Below are 22,554 nucleotides of genomic sequence, written 5' to 3'. Positions count from 1 at the left end.
CTTTATAAGATGGGGAAACATCCTACTGGTTTATGTATTTGGTGTGATTCTGTAGAAACAATGGAACATGTTTTTATTTGTTGTAGAAAATATGAAAATGAAAGAAAATTATTAATATTGGAATTAGGCTGTACCAGGGAATTGAAGTTTGAAAAAGTGGTTGATCAGTTCAATAGTAATGAGGGGAGGAAGAAAATTTTGTGGTTTTTAAAAAACAGTGGGATTATTTCGAGAATTTGTTAGATAATTAGGATCCAATAGATGGCAGTAGTGCAACAAAAATGGATGCAAGCTGCCGTTAAATCCTAAAGAAGAAGATGAAGTTAATTGGAGGGGCTATAAAACACACGGCGTTTTACGTTTCTGTAGTGACTGTCTATGTTTTTCATGCCTTCTCTGTGATCATGTGTGAAAAGCTGAGGAAGGTAACTCTTTGACTCCAGTAAACACACATTAATGCGCCAGCCGCATTGCTGATATTGTCTTATTTGTCTGTCTCTTCTACAGGTGAACAGCTGGTTGGAGGGAGTGTTTGGGGATCAGCCAGTGCCATCATTTGAGGTGAACACCAGGACTGTGGACATACTGTATCAGCTGGCTCAGTCCAGTGAAGCCCGCTGCAGTGATACTGCTCTCCTCATTGAAGACTACAAGCAGAAAACATCAGAGTATCAGGCTGACGGTGAGGCACATACAGCAGGCAGAACAGATGATGCATTAAAACACTTGGATCGGAAAGGCTGAATTGATCTAAAGTGTTTAGATTTGCCGAATGGCATGTTTTGCACATGTCGAAACTAATAGAAACTGAAGTAAATATTTTTTTATGGCTTAAGATATAGGTGTGGTTTTATATTTTGTTGTAGTATAGAGACAATCTCCAAATAGTCTCTATATCACTCCACTAAACGACATTAACGACTACTATTGAAGTATTTAAGGTGAATATTTTGTGCTCAGATGTCGAAATTGTTATTAAATTGGAGGGAAAATAGAAATCTGAGTTTAGAAATTGTATGGAGTTTCAAAATAATAAACACATAAGAACTCTTTTGTCTGGTTTTCAATGTTTTTCAAAAAACTGTATTTCACTAATCCCATCCCCCCTAGCTGCTCACCTTGAGGATGTTCTTCTGCACGGTGTCGGCTTGTCTGGGGCAAGCTTGTCAGAGCCGACTGCAAACTACGTGTCTGCTTTAGTGGACAATGCTATGGTGCTGGGAGTGAAAGACACATCACTGACCAGGTAATTTTCTGTGGCTTTGTATTTCATTGATCAGAATATATGGTTGTTTTACTTTTGTTCGTTTGTAGCTTCATGCCAGCAATCAACAATCTCACCGATGATCTTCTGGAAGTCGAGAAGTCAAACAGAAAACTCGAAAGGGAACTAAGGGCACTCCAAAAAAGACTCGGTTCAATTCTGGTGCTGCGGGGAAACCTACAAGAGTAAGAATAAGGCGTGAAGCGAGCGATTAAAAGTGTGCCAGTTAAGTTTGATTAGAAGGCTGGGTTTACACATGTACACATTGGCGGTCTTCATTGACAGGGATATCGACAAAACTACCAAATCTCAAGCAGTGGAGAGTGCAAAAGAAGAGGAGAGGCTGCTCAACGTGGACTTTGTGACGGCCAAGACTCAAGAGCTCCGTATCAGACAGCAGAGGTTGGAGGTATGTTGCAGCATATTCCTCTTTATAATTTGGGATTATTGCATAGATGCTGAGGTACTAAGTGGGATCATTTATAGGCCATTTTGTGATTTAAACAGCAAAACGCATTATCTACAGATGGTAACCTACTTGACTCTTGACAAAATATGATTAACTTCTCCACATTTAGACTCAGAAAAAAATTTCTAATGTGTATACGTCAAGATAAGAAGCTGCTGCTCAGATTTAGAAAGAAGCTTCATTAAAAAAAAAACATATTATTTTTTCCTGTAAATGACCAAACAGTTTAATTTCTGTTTACCTAGTTGCAATGTCGTCTGCCTCTTGTTTAAAACAGAAACAGTGTTTAGTTTGTTAGTTTGTTGTTTGTCTTGTATTAGTCACTTTATTCTGCTCTGCTAATCCTGCAGGCTCAGCTTGTATCCAGGAACATGGACAAGTCTATCACCCACCAGGCCATTGTGCAGCTTTCTGAGGTATTTCAGCATTTTCACCACATTCATTGCCATGGGGATAGAAGCTTTACTTTGTCTGCATTCAGGGTTTGAAACATGTCATCTTATTTTTCTCCCTGCAGGAACTCAGGGCACTGCAAAACGAAATAATCCTCCTGAAAAAGAAGCTGGAGTCGTACATGGACCTGAGTCCGGTACGTTTGTTTTCTAGTTTTTCAGACTTCATTACTTTTCCAACAAAAGGGGTGATCACGTTTCCTGTTTTGTCCTTTGAAAAGAAAAAATCATTCAATCTAATTTATTTAAGGATTAAGTTTGTGAATTTAATCTTGAAATGTGTGTTGTTGTTTTTTTATTCTAAACCTTCAGAGCCCATCTCTTGCACAAGTGAAGATGGAAGAAGCAAAAGAGAACTAGTGAGTCTTTAAATATTTGGTTTTATAACATACAAGATGCCATTTTTTGCTCGTTTGTCATTTTAATTACTTTTTTTTCGTTCATTTTTCAGGTTGCACTCGATTCCAAACTGGAGACAATGAAGGCTATAAAATGAAGTTGGATGTTGCGCAGTCCTTTCTTTAAAAATAAAGTTTTTGCAGTCATATTTTTTCTTCTTCTTTTCTACCTTTACCTGCCTTCATCATTAATGTTAAATGAAAAGTGGTTTGAGGTATTTTGGGTCACCTGAAAGGATACTTCTTGCTTCTTTCCTCCTTAGCTTTGGAACCTTATTTAAATATAGGTTAAATATTTCAGAGATTTTGGACACTCCTAAAAAGCTCACAGAGTATCCCTATTAGTTCATACACCTTGAACATTTTTATATTGTACAACCTGCATAACTAACTTATTTTGTTTTGTATGTTTACCAACAAAAACATTGTTTGCATGCTTGTCAGTGTCTAGAAATGGGTAAAATTTTCTGATATGATTTTTAGCTTTTTTATTTTATGATAAAATAATATACTGCTAATGTGTACCTGAATGTTTAGTCTCTCTCCACGCCTTCCTGTTTGTTTCAAACATCTGCAACACTAATGCAATGTTTGGCTTTTCCTCTCTGATCGCAGCAATCTAATTAAGGGGTTGGTCTTAAGAGTTGTAAAAAATAGTTCTCACAGATTATATCCAAACAACTTTCAATCTGTGTGGACAACCTCATCAAATGCAAGTTCTTTGTTTTGTTTTTGTAAATGTATTTTTGTCCAGCTGCTTATCATTTCTCAGCCCTTCTGGGATCCAAATAAGTTTTCCTCTTCCATACTTCTTGGATTTTCTTCTCAAAACCTCAGTATTTTTTACACCCATTTGCTTTAATGTAATTTCTTCAATGTCTGGCCAACAAGTCTAAAGGTAAAGGAAACCTTTAGAGATTCACAATAAAATGGTACTGGCTTTGGAGGTATAATGTCACATGGAATTAACGGTGGAGCACTTTGTGCCTGAAGCAAAAGCAGACATTAGAATCAGTCTGTTCTGTCTGCATGTAAAATATCCCCTCAGCGTTTCTCTGCCCTGTCGGTTTCTGTCCTCTGGAGTGGAGCAGAGCCTGGACACCTCAACGGTTTCTGTCAGCTTGACTGGTGTAGGACCTGATCTGCAGTCTGACATGGAGACTGAGCCGTTACCATGGAGTGGGCCACAGATGCTTACTAGAGAGCAGTTTTCCCACTGGGGCCCCCCAGCTTGGATGAAAAGAACCATTTGGTTAGAATACCAACAGTTTTAAAAAAAGAAACAATCTGGCAATTTATTCAAAAAGGTTACATTTGTTTTACTCCTGGGTGACTCTGTTTACCTATATTTTCCAAGTAATGTGAACGCTTAAATGTGTAAGCATAACTTATTTTTATGAGTATTGCTTAATTGACATAACTCATAAATTGTAGTAGTCATAATTGACATTTTATAGTCAACTTTACTAATGATTTTGAGTTAATCAAAATCAGGTTTACTGCCATTATCTGAGTGGTGTAAACATTTATAGCTATAACACCTTATAATGAATTAGCTACTTTACTTGGAGATTTTGAGGCAATCGGTTTCCTAACTTTTTTTAAGTAAAGTGAACTTATTACATTTTACAGTGTGGACAAAGAAAAATGTTTGAAACAAATAATATGGCCTTTAGAGACAGAACACAAATCATATAAATTGTCTTAAATTCCAGTTGAATTAGTTAAAATGTTTTAAAGTGTGGGCCGGTCATCAGTGGACAGTAAAGAATCCAGTTGTAATGAAATGTTTTCTCCTTTTCAAACCTCATTAGAAGAACAAATTTGTCTCTAATGCTAAACTTGACTGGTCTGGTTTTTAGACTTAAATGGCAGCTATTTATTTATTTATTAAGTTTTACAGAAAAAGAAAACCATATCTACTCAACTTTCATTTATCAATTATTTTTCCATTTGCAACAACAGCATAAAAAGAGTATTTAGGTTGTTGGTTCTGTTCTGAAAATGGAGGTTTAATCATGACGTAAATACAAATTGTTGCGAAAACAATAACTGATTACTACAGCTGCACTTTATATATTGAAATAAACATTTAATTTGAACCGTTAAATCGTTTTAAGTGAATTGGGATAACTACAATTTTTTAATCTGCTGTATTTCTTTAAATTCACATTCATTTTCTTCCTGGAAGGTTGGCAGGTTGGCTCTGTTCATCAAACACTTTTTGCAGTTCTATCTTCTATTGCTGGAGTTAACTTAAAGTTAAACAGAACCCTAGATGTAATTTGTGTGAATGAAAAAGAACACATATTACATTTGTTTACATCTGTTTTTCTAAGCAACCAGAATGTCTTCTTTCATTTAAGTAAATTGCCATAAGCTATGCTTCTTTCTGAATTTTTGATTTGATGTAGGCTCTTGTTTTGTACTTATTTTCACAAGATTGAGACAGTTATATCAAAAATATGGGGGGAAAAAAAAAGACAAATTAGAAGGATGAATTGTTGGATGTTGAATTTGATATTTATGCATTTGTGGTTAAAAACTGGGACAAATAGGGGATGAGTTGCACAATTTGGAAATTAGTTTTCTCAGTGTGGGTTATTTGCTCATCTTTTGATCAGCCCACTTAGTAAAACATAAAATCCAGGTTTTTTTTTCTTTCAATCCAATGAAATAATTTGTTTTGTCACAGTACAATCACACGTGCATGACACAAATGAGATTGTATGTAACAAACACAAGGTGGTGAATGGTTGGGAAAAGGAATAAAAATGTTTTTCTAAATATTTTACAAATGCATTCCATACAATAGTCAGTTGCAGACCAGACTACTGGGTTAACTTTAACCCATACATACACAGCTGTGGTCATAGATGCACAGAATGATCGTAAAAGTCCAAAGAAAACTAAAACCATTTTAAAGTATTGCAAGAGGCAAAGCATAAAGGAATTGGAAGTTGTTGAAACTTTTGTACAGTACAATTTAGAAGCAAACATAAATATCAAACTGTGACTGTGTGTTTTTGTAAAAATTGTGCCTGAAATGTGAAGGAAGACGTAAAATAAGAAAGTCAAAGAGAGGGAAGCCTAGGAAGTATGTATGCGCCTTCTGGAGGGATAAAGAGGGGGGGGAAATCATGCGTCACTCTAGCGCGAGCTGCCCGTGTTCCCTTTAAAATAGTTTTATGTGCCACTCCCACTCCATGATTCCCACTCAGCTGTTACTGTAAATCGCTCCCAGTTCCCACATGGTGCTATCCATTCACAAATCCGCGCAGGAAGACTCGATTGTTGCCATGAATCGGATTGATCACCTCGTCCGTCACCTGTGAGCAACTTGTTGCGCAGCTGCTATTTCCTCTGTGGTCCATCGCCGCAGCCAGACAGCCGCTGCTTCTCTACGACAGAAACACTGGAGCTGCTGATCTGCGTCTCAGCGTCCGGGGGTATTTTCTGGCTCTCAGGGAGGACAGCTGGATGACTTTGTGTGAGCGACCGACTTTCTTTATTGGAGTTAGAGAGATGCAGCCGAACGCCGCGGCCTTGCGGGATCTCCCTCACCTTCCTGTTTGGGTTTTTCATTAAGTAGGCCTACAACAAGTCTGAATTCAACGAGCCTCATTAATATGAGAAGAGGGGCAGGGGATGCGAGTCATGAGCTGGACGCGTCCTTTCCACGGACTGGACTGGAGCCACAGCCTCTTCTATCTGACTTTACTACTGTGGACCAGGCGCATGAACGGACTGGCTGATTTTTCAAGTAAGATGATGATGATGATGACGATGATGACGGAGATGCAATAAAAGGAGGGGAAAGCTTACAACAGAAACTATTTTCTCACAAAAAATGTCACCAGGTCGCTCTGAAGTTTTCCATTTAACTTGCATAAAATGATGTAAAAATGAAATCTTCTTTTGGTGTTTTTTGAATAATGGTGAAAAGACAAGAATTGATATTAATTCAGGTAAGGAATCTGTAGTGGATTTAACATTTGTTTCCAGTTGTTTAGCTCCATTATGTGATTGGCAAGTTGAAAATAAATCCTTTGGTAGTGATCATTACATTATAGTCAGTAAAATAAGGATGGGTCAGGTGCAGAATCTTGAAATGTTAGGAGGGAAGTGGATATTTAGGAAAGCAAATTGAGAAAAATTTAATAACTTATGTGAGAGTAAGATATCAAATATAAAAAATGATTTGAGTGTAGAAAATATGAGTCGTGAGATTAGTCAGGGTATATTAGAAGCTGCTGAAAGGTCTATTCCAAAAACATCAGGGAAGAATAGGAGGAAATTAGTTCCATGTGGAATGAAGAGTGTAGAACAGTGGTCAAAGAAAGAAATAAAGCATTTAAACTGGTTAAAAAGTCTCATAATTTTCAACATTTGATCGAATATAAAAATCACAGGCTAAATTAAGGAAAACAATAAGAACAGCAAAAAGGATATATTGGAGAAATTTTTGTGACAAAATTGGTAATAGTACAAAGATTGGGAAGTTTGGGGAATGATCAAAAAAATGGGGGAGATAGAAGAGAATGGAGTTATCCAATATTAAATAGAAACAGTATAATAGCAATAAATGACAGGGAAAAAGCTGATATTTTAGTAAGCACATTTATGGAGATTCATAGTGGGAAAAATGATCAGATAAAGAAATAAAGGGGAGAGAGAAAACTAAAAGAGAAAATGGTGGAATTTTAAGAAGAAAGGAAATTATTAAGGATGAATTGATGAACGAACATTTCTCTATTGGAGAATTGAAAAGAGCTTTGGGTAGAACAAGAAATAGTGCTCCAGGTAAAGATGAAGTATGCTATATTATGCTAAGACATGTGAGTGATGATGTTTTGAAGAAGATATTAAATTTGTATAATAAGATTTGGAAAGAGGGAAGAATACCTAGTGAATGGAAAGAAGCGGTTGTTATTCCGATAAAGAAACCTGGGAAAGATCATAGTAATCCTGAAAACTATAGGCCGATTGCTTTAACATCTAATATATGTAAGCTGATGGAAAGGATGGTGAATGAGAGGTTAGTACAGTATTTGGAATCAAGGAATATAATTGCTCCGTATCAGAGTGGCTTTCGTAGAGGGAGAGGAACAATGGATCCAGTATTGTGTTTAGAAGATGATATTAGAAAAGCTCAAATTAATAAGGAAACTGCTGTGGCTGTATTTTTTGATGTGGAAAAAGCATATGACATGTTATGGAGAGAAGGATTAATGATTAAACTACACCAGATAGGAATAGGAGGGAGTATGTTTAACTGGATATGGGATTTTTTATGTGATAGAAATATCCAAGTTAAAATAGGTTCTCATGTTTCAAAATCGTGTCAAATAGAAAATGGAACTCCTCAAGGAAGTGTGATAAGTCCAACATTATTCTCGGTGATGATAAATGATATTTTTAATGAAATACCAGTTAGTTTTGGGAAATCACTATTTGCTGATGATGGAGCATTATGGAAAAGGGGAAGAAATATAGAACATCTTATTTTAAAACTTCAGGAAGGTATAGATATAGTAGGTAAGTGGGGAATTGAGTGGGGTTTTAAATTTTCAATTGAGAAGACAAAAGTAATGTTCTTTACAAATAAGAAAGTTAGAATTGATAAAAAATTATATTTATATGGAAAAGAATTAGAAACGGTTGATAGTTTTCGTTTTTTGGGAGTAGTCTTTGATAAGAAACTAACTTGGGAAAATCATATAGATCACATTATGGAAAAAAGTAAAAAGGTTCTTAACATTATGAGGTGCTTGACAGGATTGACATGGGGTACAAACTATGAATCACTTAAAAATATTTATGTGTCATTAATTCGATCTAGAATAGATTATGGGAGTGTGGTGTATGGATCAGCAAGCAAAACTAGGTTAAACAAATTGGATATTATTCAAGCAAGAGCTTTGAGAATTTGCTTAGGGCAGTTAAATCTACTCCAGTATGTGCATTACAAGTAGAGTCAGGAGAGATGCCATTATGTATTAGAAGACAGCAGATCATGGTAAATTATTGGATAAGTTTAAAAGGACAAAATGAAGATCACCCAGTTAAGAAAGTGTTGCAACATTGTTGGGAGAGAGGAAAAGGGAAAAGTAATAGTTTTGGGTGGGTGGGAGATGATAGAGCAAAAACATTTAATGTATTTGACAAAGAATTCAGTCAAACAGTAGTATGGCCTGTGAGACCAGCATGGTCATGGAAATATATTAATGTAGACAAGACACTATTAGATATTCAGGGGAAAAAGATGATAGATATGTGCCAAGAGTTTTATCATCAAATACAAAATAAATATAATGATTATGTACAGATTTATACTGATGTTTCAAAAGATCCTAAAAACAAAGTAACAAGTGCAGCAGTAGTGATTCTAGATTTATATACAAAGATTTCAAAAAGAACATCTGATTACTTGAGTATCTATGCAGTAGAAATGTGTGCTATATTATTAGCTTTAGAATGGGTGGAGGATAGTAAAGAAAATACATTTATAATTTGTAGTGATTCACTATCTGCTTTGATGAGTATTGAAAAGGGATGTTCAAGTAATCATCAAAATATATTATATGAAGTTATGGCTGTTCATCATAGAATATGTGATCAAAATAAAAAGGTAATATTATTTTGGACTCCTGCTCATGTAGGTATTTTAGGTAATGAAAGAGCAGATAGGTTGGCTAAGGAGGCTAGTAAAAAAGAAAAAATTGATATGTTAGTAAAGCTATCGAAATCAGAGGGGAAAAGTATAGCTTGGAGAGAAAGTAAAACGATATGGAAAATTAGGTGGGATAATGAAATAAATGGAAGGCATTTACACAGATTTCAAAATACAGTTGATGTAGAAAGGGTTAGAGGGTTAAATAGAAAGGTAGAGGTAATTATAACTCGAATAAGAACCGGGCATAGTTTATTAAATGGAACTCTTTATAAGATGGGGAAACATCCTACTGGTTTATGTATTTGGTGTGATTCTGTAGAAACAATGGAACATGTTTTTATTTGTTGTAGAAAATATGAAAATGAAAGAAAATTATTAATATTGGAATTAGGCTGTACCAGGGAATTGAAGTTTGAAAAAGTGGTTGATCAGTTCAATAGTAATGAGGGGAGGAAGAAAATTTTGTGGTTTTTTAAAAAACAGTGGGATTATTTCGAGAATTTGTTAGATAATTAGGATCCAATAGATGGCAGTAGTGCAACAAAAATGGATGCAAGCTGCCGTTAAATCCTAAAGAAGAAGATGAAGTTAATTGGAGGGGCTATAAAACACACGGCGTTTTACGTTTCTGTAGTGACTGTCTATGTTTTTCATGCCTTCTCTGTGATCATGTGTGAAAAGCTGAGGAAGGTAACTCTTTGACTCCAGTAAACACACATTAATGCGCCAGCCGCATTGCTGATATTGTCTTATTTGTCTGTCTCTTCTACAGGTGAACAGCTGGTTGGAGGGAGTGTTTGGGGATCAGCCAGTGCCATCATTTGAGGTGAACACCAGGACTGTGGACATACTGTATCAGCTGGCTCAGTCCAGTGAAGCCCGCTGCAGTGATACTGCTCTCCTCATTGAAGACTACAAGCAGAAAACATCAGAGTATCAGGCTGACGGTGAGGCACATACAGCAGGCAGAACAGATGATGCATTAAAACACTTGGATCGGAAAGGCTGAATTGATCTAAAGTGTTTAGATTTGCCGAATGGCATGTTTTGCACATGTCGAAACTAATAGAAACTGAAGTAAATATTTTTTTATGGCTTAAGATATAGGTGTGGTTTTATATTTTGTTGTAGTATAGAGACAATCTCCAAATAGTCTCTATATCACTCCACTAAACGACATTAACGACTACTATTGAAGTATTTAAGGTGAATATTTTGTGCTCAGATGTCGAAATTGTTATTAAATTGGAGGGAAAATAGAAATCTGAGTTTAGAAATTGTATGGAGTTTCAAAATAATAAACACATAAGAACTCTTTTGTCTGGTTTTCAATGTTTTTCAAAAACTGTATTTCACTAATCCCATCCCCCCTAGCTGCTCACCTTGAGGATGTTCTTCTGCATGGTGTCGGCTTGTCTGGGGCAAGCTTGTCAGAGCCGACTGCAAACTACGTGTCTGCTTTAGTGGACAATGCTATGGTGCTGCGAGTGAAAGACACATCACTGACCAGGTAATTTTCTGTGGCTTTGTATTTCATTGATCAGAATATATGGTTGTTTTACTTTTGTTCGTTTGTAGCTTCATGCCAGCAATCAACAATCTCACCGATGATCTTCTGGAAGTCGAGAAGTCAAACAGAAAACTCGAAAGGGAACTAAGGGCACTCCAAAAAAGACTCGGTTCAATTCTGGTGCTGCGGGGAAACCTACAAGAGTAAGAATAAGGCGTGAAGCGAGCGATTAAAAGTGTGCCAGTTAAGTTTGATTAGAAGGCTGGGTTTACACATGTACACATTGGCGGTCTTCATTGACAGGGATATCGACAAAACTACCAAATCTCAAGCAGTGGAGAGTGCAAAAGAAGAGGAGAGGCTGCTCAACGTGGACTTTGTGACGGCCAAGACTCAAGAGCTCCGTATCAGACAGCAGAGGTTGGAGGTATGTTGCAGCATATTCCTCTTTATAATTTGGGATTATTGCATAGATGCTGAGGTACTAAGTGGGATCATTTATAGGCCATTTTGTGATTTAAACAGCAAAACGCATTATCCACAGATGGGAACCTACTTGACTCTTGACAAAATATGATTAACTTCTCCACATTTAGACTCAGAAAAAAATTTCTAATGTGTATACGTCAAGATAAGAAGCTGCTGCTCAGATTTAGAAAGAAGCTTCATTAAAAAAAAAACATATTATTTTTTCCTGTAAATGACCAAACAGTTTAATTTCTGTTTACCTAGTTGCAATGTCGTCTGCCTCTTGTTTAAAACAGAAACAGTGTTTAGTTTGTTAGTTTGTTGTTTGTCTTGTATTAGTCACTTTATTCTGCTCTGCTAATCCTGCAGGCTCAGCTTGTATCCAGGAACATGGACAAGTCTATCACCCACCAGGCCATTGTGCAGCTTTCTGAGGTATTTCAGCATTTTCACCACATTCATTGCCATGGGGATAGAAGCTTTACTTTGTCTGCATTCAGGGTTTGAAACATGTCATCTTATTTTTCTCCCTGCAGGAACTCAGGGCACTGCAAAACGAAATAATCCTCCTGAAAAAGAAGCTGGGGTCGTACATGGACCTGAGTCCGGTGCGTTTGTTTTCTAGTTTTTCAGACTTCATTACTTTTCCAACAAAAGGGGTGATCACGTTTCCTGTTTTGTCCTTTGAAAAGAAAAAATCAGTTCAATCTAATTTATTTAAGGATTAAGTTTGTGAATTTAATCTTGAAATGTGTGTTGTTGTTTTTTTTTATTCTAAACCTTCAGAGCCCATCTCTTGCACAAGTGAAGATAGAAGAAGCAAAAAGAGAACTAGTGAGTCTTTAAATATTTGGTTTTATAACATACAAGATGCCATTTTTTGCTCGTTTGTCATTTTAATTATTTTTCTTTCGTTCATTTTTCAGGCTGCACTCGATTCCAAACTGGAGACAATGAAATTGTAGTTGGATGAAGTTGGATGTTGCGCAGTCCTTTCTTTAAAAATAAAGTTTTTGCAGTCATATTTTTTCTTCTTCTTTTCTACCTTTACCTGCCTTCATCATTAATGTTAAATGAAAAGTGGTTTGAGGTATTTTGGGTCACCTGAAAGGATACTTCTTGCTTCTTTCCTCCTTAGCTTTGGAACCTTATTTAAATATAGGTTAAATATTTCAGAGATTTTGGACACTCCTAAAAAGCTCACAGAGTATCCCTATTAGTTCATACACCTTGAACATTTTTATATTGTACAACCTGCATAACTAGCTTATTTTGTTTTGTATGTTTACCAACAAAACATTGTTTGCATGCTTGTCAGTGTCTAGAAATGGGTAAAATTTTCTGATATGATTTTTAGCTTTTTTATTTTATGATAAAATAATATACTGCTAATGTGTACCTGAATGTTTAGTCTCTCTCCACGCCTTCCTGTTTGTTTCAAACATCTGCAACACTAATGCAATGTTTGGCTTTTCCTCTCTGATCGCAGCAATCTAATTAAGGGGTTGGTCTTAAGAGTTGTAAAAAATAGTTCTCACAGATTATATCCAAACAACTTTCAATCTGTGTGGACAACCTCATCAAATGCAAGTTCTTTGTTTTTTGTAAATGTATTTTTGTCCAGCTGCTTATCATTTCTCAGCCCTTCTGGGATCCAAATAAGTTTTCCTCTTCCATACTTCTTGGATTTTCTTCTCAAAACCTCAGTATTTTTTACACCCATTTGCTTTAATGTAATTTCTTCAATGTCTGGCCAACAAGTCTAAAGGTAAAGGAAACCTTTAGAGATTCACAATAAAATGGTACTGGCTTTGGAGGTATAATGTCACATGGAATTAACGGTGGAGCACTTTGTGCCTGAAGCAAAAGCAGACAGTAGAATCAGTCTGTTCTGTCTGCATGTAAAATATCCCCTCAGCGTTTCTCTGCCCTGTCGGTTTCTGTCCTCTGGAGTGGAGCAGAGCCTGGACACCTCAACAGTTTCTGTCAGCTTGACTGGTGTAGGACCTGATCTGCAGTCTGACATGGAGACTGAGCCGTTACCATGGAGTGGGCCACAGATGCTTACTAGAGAGCAGTTTTCCCACTGGGGCCCCCCAGCTTGGATGAAAAGAACCATTTGGTTAGAATACCAACAGTTTTAAAAAAAAGAAACAATCTGGCAATTTATTCAAAAAGGTTACATTTGTTTTACTCCTGGGTGACTCTGTTTACCTATATTTTCCAAGTAATGTGAACGCTTAAATGTGTAAGCATAACTTATTTTTATGAGTATTGCTTAATTGACATAACTCATAAATTGTAGTAGTCATAATTGACATTTTATAGTCAACTTTACTAATGATTTTGAGTTAATCAAAATCAGGTTTACTGCCATTATCTGAGTGGTGTAAACATTTATAGCTATAACACCTTATAATGAATTAGCTACTTTACTTGGAGATTTTGAGGCAATCGGTTTCCTAACTTTTTTTAAGTAAAGTGAACTTATTACATTTTACAGTGTGGACAAAGAAAAATGTTTGAAACAAATAATATGGCCTTTAGAGACAGAACACAAATCATATAAATTGTCTTAAATTCCAGTTGAATTAGTTAAAATGTTTTAAAGTGTGGGCCGGTCATCAGTGGACAGTAAAGAATCCAGTTGTAATGAAATGTTTTCTCCTTTTCAAACCTCATTAGAAGAACAAATTTGTCTCTAATGCTAAACTTGACTGGTCTGGTTTTTAGACTTAAATGGCAGCTATTTATTTATTTATTAAGTTTTACAGAAAAAGAAAACCATATCTACTCAACTTTCATTTATCAATTATTTTTCCATTTGCAACAACAGCATAAAAAGAGTATTTAGGTTGTTGGTTCTGTTCTGAAAATGGAGGTTTAATCATGACGTAAATACAAATTGTTGCGAAAACAATAACTGATTACTACAGCTGCACTTTATATATTGAAATAAACATTTAATTTGAACCGTTAAATCGTTTTAAGTGAATTGGGATAACTACAATTTTTTAATCTGCTGTATTTCTTTAAATTCACATTCATTTTCTTCCTGGAAGGTTGGCAGGTTGGCTCTGTTCATCAAACACTTTTTGCAGTTCTATCTTCTATTGCTGGAGTTAACTTAAAGTTAAACAGAACCCTAGATGTAATTTGTGTGAATGAAAAAGAACACATATTACATTTGTTTACATCTGTTTTTCTAAGCAACCAGAATGTCTTCTTTCATTTAAGTAAATTGCCATAAGCTATGCTTCTTTCTGAATTTTTGATTTGATGTAGGCTCTTGTTTTGTACTTATTTTCACAAGATTGAGACAGTTATATCAAAAATATGGGGGAAAAAAAAAAGACAAATTAGAAGGATGAATTGTTGGATGTTGAATTTGATATTTATGCATTTGTGGTTAAAAACTGGGACAAATAGGGGATGAGTTGCACAATTTGGAAATTAGTTTTCTCAGTGTGGGTTATTTGCTCATCTTTTGATCAGCCCACTTAGTAAAACATAAAATCCAGGTTTTTTTTTCTTTCAATCCAATGAAATAATTTGTTTTGTCACAGTACAATCACACGTGCATGATACAAATGAGATTGTATGTAACAAACACAAGGTGGTTGGGAAAAGGAATAAAAATGTTTTTCTAAATATTTTACAAATGCATTCCATACAATAGTCAGTTGCAGACCAGACTACTGGGTTAACTTAACCCCATACTATACAGTGCTGTGGTCATATAGATGCACAGATAATGATCGTAAAAGTCCAAAGAACAACTAAGAGATCCAGTAAATCGTTGAAAACCATTTTAAAGTATTGCAAGAGGCAAAGCATAAAGGAATTGGAAGTTGTTGAAACTTTTGTACAGTACAATTTAGAAGCAAACATAAATATCAAACTGTGACTGTGTGTTTTGTAAAAATTGTGCCTGAAATGTGAAGGAAGACGTTAAAATAAGAAAGTCAAAGAGAGGGAAGCCTAGGAAGTATGTATGCGCCTTCTGGAGGGATAAAGAGGGGGGGGGAAATCATGCGTCACTAGCGCGAGCTGCCCGTGTTCCCTTTAAAATAGTTTTATGTGCCACTCCCACTCCATGATTCCCACTCAGCTGTTACTGTAAATCGCTCCCAGTTCCCACATGGTGCTATCCATTCACAAATCCGCGCAGGAAGACTCGATTGTTGCCATGAATCGGATTGATCACCTCGTCCGTCACCTGTGAGCAACTTGTTGCGCAGCTGCTATTTCCTCTGTGGTCCATCGCCGCAGCCAGACAGCCGCTGCTTCTCTACGACAGAAACACTGGAGCTGCTGATCTGCGTCTCAGCGTCCGGGGGTATTTTCTGGCTCTCAGGGAGGACAGCTGGATGACTTTGTGTGAGCGACCGACTTTCTTTATTGGAGTTAGAGAGATGCAGCCGAACGCCGCGGCCTTGCGGGATCTCCCTCACCTTCCTGTTTGGGTTTTTCATTAAGTAGGCCTACAACAAGTCTGAATTCAACGAGCCTCATTAATATGAGAAGAGGGCAGGGATGCGAGTCATGAGCTGGACGCGTCCTTTCCACGGACTGGACTGGAGCCACAGCCTCTTCTATCTGACTTTACTACTGTGGACCAGCGCATGAACGGACTGGCTGATTTTTCAAGTAAGATGATGATGATGACGATGATGACGGAGATGCAATAAAAGGAGGGGAAAGCTTACAACAGAAACTTTTCTCACAAAAAATGTCACAGGTCGCTCTGAAGTTTTCCATTTAACTTGCATAAAATGATGTAAAAATGAAATCTTCTTTTGGTGTTTTTTGAATAATGGTGAAAAGACAAGAATTGATATTAATTCAGGTAAGGAATCTGTAGTGGATTTAACATTTGTTTCCAGTTGTTTAGCTCCATTATGTGATTGGCAAGTTGAAAATAAATCCTTTGGTAGTGATCATTACATTATAGTCAGTAAAATAAGGATGGGTCAGGTGCAGAATCTTGAAATGTTAGGATGGAAGTGGATATTAGGAAAGCAAATTGGGAAAAATTTAATAACTTATGTGAGAGTAAGATATCAAATAAAAAATGATTTGAGTGTAGAAAATATGAGTCGTGAGATTAGTCAGGGTATATTAGAAGCTGCTGAAAGGTCTATTCCAAAAACATCAGGGAAGAATAGGAGGAAATTAGTTCCATGGTGGAATGAAGAGTGTAGAACAGTGGTCAAAGAAAGAAATAAAGCATTTAAACTGGTTAAAAAGTCTCATAATTTTCAACATTTGATCGAATATAAAAATCACAGGCTAAATTAAGGAAAACAATAAGAACAGCAAAAAGGATATATTGGAGAAATTTTTGTGACAAAATTGGTAATAGTACAAAGATTGGGGAAGTTTGGGGAATGATCAAAAAAATGGGGGGAGATAGAAGAGATGGATTATCCAATATTAAATAGAAACAGTATAATAGCAATAAATGACAGGGAAAAAGCTGATATTTTAGTAAGCACATTTATGGAGATTCATAGTGGGAAAAATGATCAGATAAAGAAATAAAGGGGAGAGAGAAAACTAAAAGAGAAAATGGTGGAATTTTAAGAAGAAAGGAAATTATTAAGGATGAATTGATGAACGAACATTTCTCTATTGGAGAATTGAAAAGAGCTTTGGGTAGAACAAGAAATAGTGCTCCAGGTAAAGATGAAGTATGCTATATTATGCTAAGACATGTGAGTGATGATGTTTTGAAGAAGATATTAAATTTGTATAATAAGATTTGGAAAGAGGGAAGAATACCTAGTGAATGGAAAGAAGCGGTTGTTATTCCGATAAAGAAACCTGGGAAAGATCATAGTAATCCTGAAAACTATAGGCCGATTGCTTTAACATCTAATATATGTAAGCTGATGGAAAGGATGGTGAATGAGAGGTTAGTACAGTATTTGGAATCAAGGAATATAATTGCTCCGTATCAGAGTGGCTTTCGTAGAGGGAGAGGAACAATGGATCCAGTATTGTGTTTAGAAGATGATATTAGAAAAGCTCAATTAATAAGGAAACTGCTGTGGCTGTATTTTTTGATGTGGAAAAAGCATATGACATGTTATGGAGAAGGATTAATGATTAAACTACACCAGATAGGAATAGGAGTATGTTTAACTGGATATGGGATTTTTTATGTGATAGAAATATCCAAGTTAAAATAGGTTCTCATGTTTCAAAATCGTGTCAAATAGAAAATGGAACTCCTCAAGGAAGTGTGATAAGTCCAACATTATTCTCGGTGATGATAAATGATATTTTTAATGAAATACCAGTTAGTTTTTGGAAATCACTATTTGCTGATGATGGAGCATTATGGAAAAGGGGAAGAAATATAGAACATCTTATTTTAAACTTCAGGAAGGTATAGATATAGTAGGTAGTGGGAATTGAGTGGGGTTTTAAATTTTCAATTGAGAAGACAAAAGTAATGTTCTTTACAAATAAGAAAGTTAGAATTGATAAAAAATTATATTTATATGGAAAAGAATTAGAAACGGTTGATAGTTTTCGTTTTTTGGGAGTAGTCTTTGATAAGAAACTAACTTGGGAAAATCATATAGATCACATTATGGAAAAAAGTAAAAAGGTTCTTAACATTATGAGGTGCTTGACAGGATTGACATGGGGTACAAACTATGAATCACTTAAAAATATTTATGTGTCATTAATTCGATCTAGAATAGATTATGGGAGTGTGGTGTATGGATCAGCAAGCAAAACTAGGTTAAACAAATTGGATATTATTCAAGCAAGAGCTTTGAGAATTTGCTTAGGGGCAGTTAAATCTACTCCAGTATGTGCATTACAAGTAGAGTCAGGAGAGATGCCATTATGTATTAGAAGACAGCAGATCATGGTAAATTATTGGATAAGTTTAAAAGGACAAAATGAAGATCACCCAGTTAAGAAAGTGTTGCAACATTGTTGGGAGAGAGGAAAAGGGAAAAGTAATAGTTTTGGTGGGTGGGAGATGATAGAGCAAAACATTTAATGTATTTGACAAAGAATTCAGTCAAACAGTAGTATGGCCTGTGAGACCAGCATGGTCATGGAAATATATTAATGTAGACAAGACACTATTAGATATTCAGGGGAAAAAGATGATAGATATGTGCCAAGAGTTTTATCATCAAATACAAAATAATATAATGATTATGTACAGATTTATACTGATGTTTCAAAAGATCCTAAAAACAAAGTAACAAGTGCAGCAGTAGTGATTCTAGATTATATACAAAGATTTCAAAAAGAACATCTGATTACTTGAGTATCTATGCAGTAGAAATGTGTGCTATATTATTAGCTTTAGAATGGGTGGAGGATAGTAAAGAAAATACATTTATAATTTGTAGTGATTCACTATCTGCTTTGATGAGTATTGAAAAGGGATGTTCAAGTAATCATCAAAATATATTATATGAAGTTATGGCTGTTCATCATAGAATATGTGATCAAAATAAAAAGGTAATATTATTTTGGACTCCTGCTCATGTAGGTATTTTAGGTAATGAAAGAGCAGATAGGTTGGCTAAGGAGGCTAGTAAAAAAGAAGAAATTGATATGTTAGTAAAGCTATCGAAATCAGAGGGGAAAAGTATAGCTTGGAGAGAAAGTAAAAAGATATGGAAAATTAGGTGGGATAATGAAATAAATGGAATGCATTTACACAGATTTCAAAATACAGTTGATGTAGAAAGGGTTAGAGGGTTAAATAGAAAGGTAGAGGTAATTATAACTCGAATAAGAACCGGGCATAGTTTATTAAATGGAACTCTTTATAAGATGGGGAAACATCCTACTGGTTTATGTATTTGGTGTGATTCTGTAGAAACAATGGAACATGTTTTTATTTGTTGTAGAAAATATGAAAATGAAAGAAAATTATTAATATTGGAATTAGGCTGTACCAGGAATTGAAGTTTGAAAAAGTGGTTGATCAGTTAAATAGTAATGAGGGGAGGAAGAATTTTGTGGTTTTTTAAAAAACAGTGGGATTATTTCGAGAATTTGTTAGATAATTAGGATCCAATAGATGGCAGTAGTGCAACAAAAATGGATGCAAGCTGCCTGTAGTGGCGATTGTTTGTCAAACCAAACATCCAATAAAAAGTTCCATCAGCCACTATGAGGCACTGGGGTCCAGATTCTTAACACAGGCAAAAGAATCCCAAGGTCCAAACTTGTTGATTTTCTTTGTTGCTTTTATTTTCCTTTTATGCAAGCAATTACAATTATCAAACTTTTCTTTGTTCTCTGGCACTGCTCTGATCTCTTGCACTGATCCCTTTCTCTTGCACTGGTAAAAACCATAGGCCCCAAACCCAAATGCCTGTTGGTCCTTTACCAGGCCCCTACATTTATAGAAGGTGGACTGACCCACCTTACTTCCTGTCTAGCTTACAAATGATAAAAAATAGGAAAAAATAAGAAAACAAAACAAAATATAAAATCAATTATTAACCTGCAAATAAACTCTGTAAATAATGCAAAAAATAGAAGTTTAAGAATAAACTAACAAAATTCAAATAGATAAAGCAATAAAGAATAAATAGCTCCAACACTCCGGCCCCTAATTGCGAATACTGTCGGAATTACTTTAACAAGGAAAAGGAGCTATTCCATTAAACATGTCCATACTTTCTCAGTGTGATGCTTCCAGTAGCAACAGAAGTTTGGTCACAGGTCTTTCCAAAACACTGGTCTTCGTTTGTAGTTGCACAGAACGCACCAAGCCTTTTGCATCCTGGTTTACATTTAAGACTTTGGCCATCATCCAGGATCCTCTTGGAGCTGTAGAGTCTGCAATTAAAACAACATCTCCAGGAGTAAGACATCTTTTAGTCCTTGTCCATTTTTGTCTTTCCTGCATCAGAGGTAAGTACTCAGAAAGCCATCTTTTCCAGAACAACTCTGCCATGTATTGCACTTGTTTCCACCTTTTTCTGACATAAAGATCCTTTTGACTGAACAATCCTGGTGGCAAAACTGGTTTGTTCTTCAACAACAACAAATGGTTGGGTGTGAGTGCCTCAAGATCATTTGAGTCATCTGACACTTTGGTAATGGGTCTGTCATTTAATATGGCTTCAACTTCACAAAGATTGTTTGAAGTCCTTCATCATCTAAAACTTGTTCTTTGAGAACTGAGACTAAAATACTTCTAATGGAACGAATCAGACGCTCCCAAACTCCCCCTTGGTGAGAGGCTGCAGGGATGTTAAAGTTCCATTTCATTCCATCCTGCACAAAAGCATTTTGAATTTTAGCATGATTCAGTTCAGCCAAACTCTCTTTCAGCTCTCGATTTGCACCAACAAAATTTGTGGCATTGTCGGATCTAATTGTGGAAACTGGACCTCTTCTACAGATGAACCTGCGGACTGCATTTATACAGGAATCTGTATCGAGAGTGTAGGCAATTTCCAGATGTACTGCACGGCTGGTGAAACAAGTGAACAGAACTCCATACCTTTTCAGGAGACTTCGTCCTCTTTTAACACTTACAGGACCAAAGTAATCCACTCCTACGTTTGTGAAAGGAGCGGTGGTTGGCAGAACTCTTTCTCCTGGCAGATCTGCCATTTTTTGTTCAACAAACTTTCCTCTGTTCCGTCTGCAAACAACACAATGAGAGATGATTTTTCTGGCAGCTGAATTACCATTTATTATCCAGTATTTTGTCTCAATCTGGACAGCATATGAGCTCTCCCTGCATGTCCTAACTGTTGATGAATATGGCGTAAAATCAGGGTAGATACATGCATATCCTTTGTCAAAATTACAGGATGCTTTGCTTCGACAGGCATGGCTGTTTTATTCAATCTGCCACCCACTCTAAGAACTCCAGCATCCAATACTGGGTCAAGTTTGCATAGAGAACTTCTCCTAGAGACTCCTTTAAGGCCACTGGTGATGAAAGTCATTTCAGTAGCAAATTTCTGTTGTTGTGCAAACTGAATGATAGATAGTTCTGCCTTGGCCAAGTCTTCAGGAGTTAGATTTTCTTTCTTTAGAGTGGTCTTGAATCTTTGCATCTGCTTTTCCAGTTCTTTCTTTTGATTTTCTGGATCAATTTTATTTAGGTCTACAGCAGCAAACTCTTTTCTTTTCTGTTGCAGCAACATGAGGATGTTTTTCAGCTTTAAAAACCAGGCAACAGAGGTTTTAAGCTTTGTCCATGATGAAAAATAATGAATCAGATAGTTCGTAGCATTTTCTGATTCCTTCCCAACAACACTTACTGTTAGGTCCTTCTTGACCTCTGGGTCATCTGCAGAAATTACATGGTGATCCACATCCAGTTTGGGCCATTCCTCCTCTGATCTGTGGAGAAATTCAGGTCCATTTGTCCATCTCCTGCATTTGAGGAACTCCTTAGCTCTCATGCCTCTAGATGCATCATCTGCAGGATTCTCCTTGGAGGAAACATATCTCCACTGATTCACATCTGTTGCTTCTCGGATAACAGAGATTCGGTTTGCAACAAAGGTGTGAAATCTTCTAGTTTCACTGGAAATATATTTTAGTACTGTTGTACTATCAGTCCAGAAAACAGGTTTTTCAAACTGTATTTGCAGCTCTTTCTGCAGCAGTTTATTTACTTGAACTGCAAGAACAGCAGCTGTCAATTCCAACCTCGGGATTGTCGTTTGCTTCATGGGGGCAACTCTTGTTTTTCCTAAAATGAAAGCAACATGTGAGATGTTATTCTTTTCCAGTTTTAAATATGACACTGTTCCATAGCCATCTTGACTTGCGTCAGAGAAATGATGAAGTTGTGCTTTATCTGGTTTCCTGATGCAACTTGGTTTGATGCAACGATCCACTTTAAAACTGGATATCAGCTGGAGATCCTCCAGCCAATCAAGCCACTTCCTAGAGAGAGAATGGGGAATAACTTCATCCCACTTCAAATTTTGTCGACAAAGTTCTTGTAGCAACAGTTTAGCTGGCATACTGAAGGGAGCCAGGATTCCCAAGGGATCATACAGTGAGCTAACCACAGACAAAATGCCCTTCTGGTGTGTGGACGGTCCTGCACAGAGGTTCTGAACTTGAACTCGTCTGTTTCAATGCTCCACTGTAAACCCAATACTCTCTCAACTGGAAGCTGATCTGTGTCCAAATCCAGATTCTTAATTTCTTTTGCTCTCCTTTCCTCTGGGATTGACATGAGCACTCTGCGACTATTGCTGACCCATTTTGAAAGCATGAATCCTCCTTTAGAGCAGAGGTCTGTCAGCCTCTTCACCAGAAACACTGCATCTTCTTCTGTAGGAACAGA

General features: G+C 36.3%; 2 protein-coding genes across 2 annotated transcripts; both read left to right on the top strand.

The window, feature by feature from the left end:
* The first annotated feature begins 295 nt into the window (after positions 1 to 295).
* On the top strand, positions 296 to 3,529 carry LOC129373527 (HAUS augmin-like complex subunit 1). Its single transcript, XM_055051511.1, has 9 exons — positions 296 to 425; positions 508 to 682; positions 1,111 to 1,246; positions 1,315 to 1,449; positions 1,550 to 1,673; positions 2,084 to 2,149; positions 2,251 to 2,322; positions 2,498 to 2,544; positions 2,637 to 3,529. Coding segments are annotated over exons 1-9 (864 nt in total). The 5' UTR covers positions 296 to 317; the 3' UTR covers positions 2,638 to 3,529.
* Positions 3,530 to 9,826: 6,297 nt separating this feature from the next.
* Positions 9,827 to 12,202, top strand: LOC129373397 (HAUS augmin-like complex subunit 1). The gene is made up of 9 exons (XM_055051278.1): positions 9,827 to 9,949; positions 10,032 to 10,206; positions 10,634 to 10,769; positions 10,838 to 10,972; positions 11,073 to 11,196; positions 11,607 to 11,672; positions 11,774 to 11,845; positions 12,024 to 12,071; positions 12,164 to 12,202. The coding sequence occupies exons 1-9, from the start codon at positions 9,842 to 9,844 to the stop codon at positions 12,200 to 12,202; spliced, it is 903 nt and encodes a 300-aa protein (XP_054907253.1). The 5' UTR covers positions 9,827 to 9,841.
* The last annotated feature ends 10,352 nt before the right edge of the window (positions 12,203 to 22,554 follow it).

Source organism: Poeciliopsis prolifica, unplaced genomic scaffold (assembly GCF_027474105.1).
Source record: "Poeciliopsis prolifica strain line A6 unplaced genomic scaffold, Auburn_PproV2 SCAFFOLD033, whole genome shotgun sequence".
NCBI lineage: Eukaryota > Metazoa > Chordata > Actinopteri > Cyprinodontiformes > Poeciliidae > Poeciliopsis > Poeciliopsis prolifica.
This window is presented reverse-complemented; position numbering and strand designations above follow the sequence as displayed.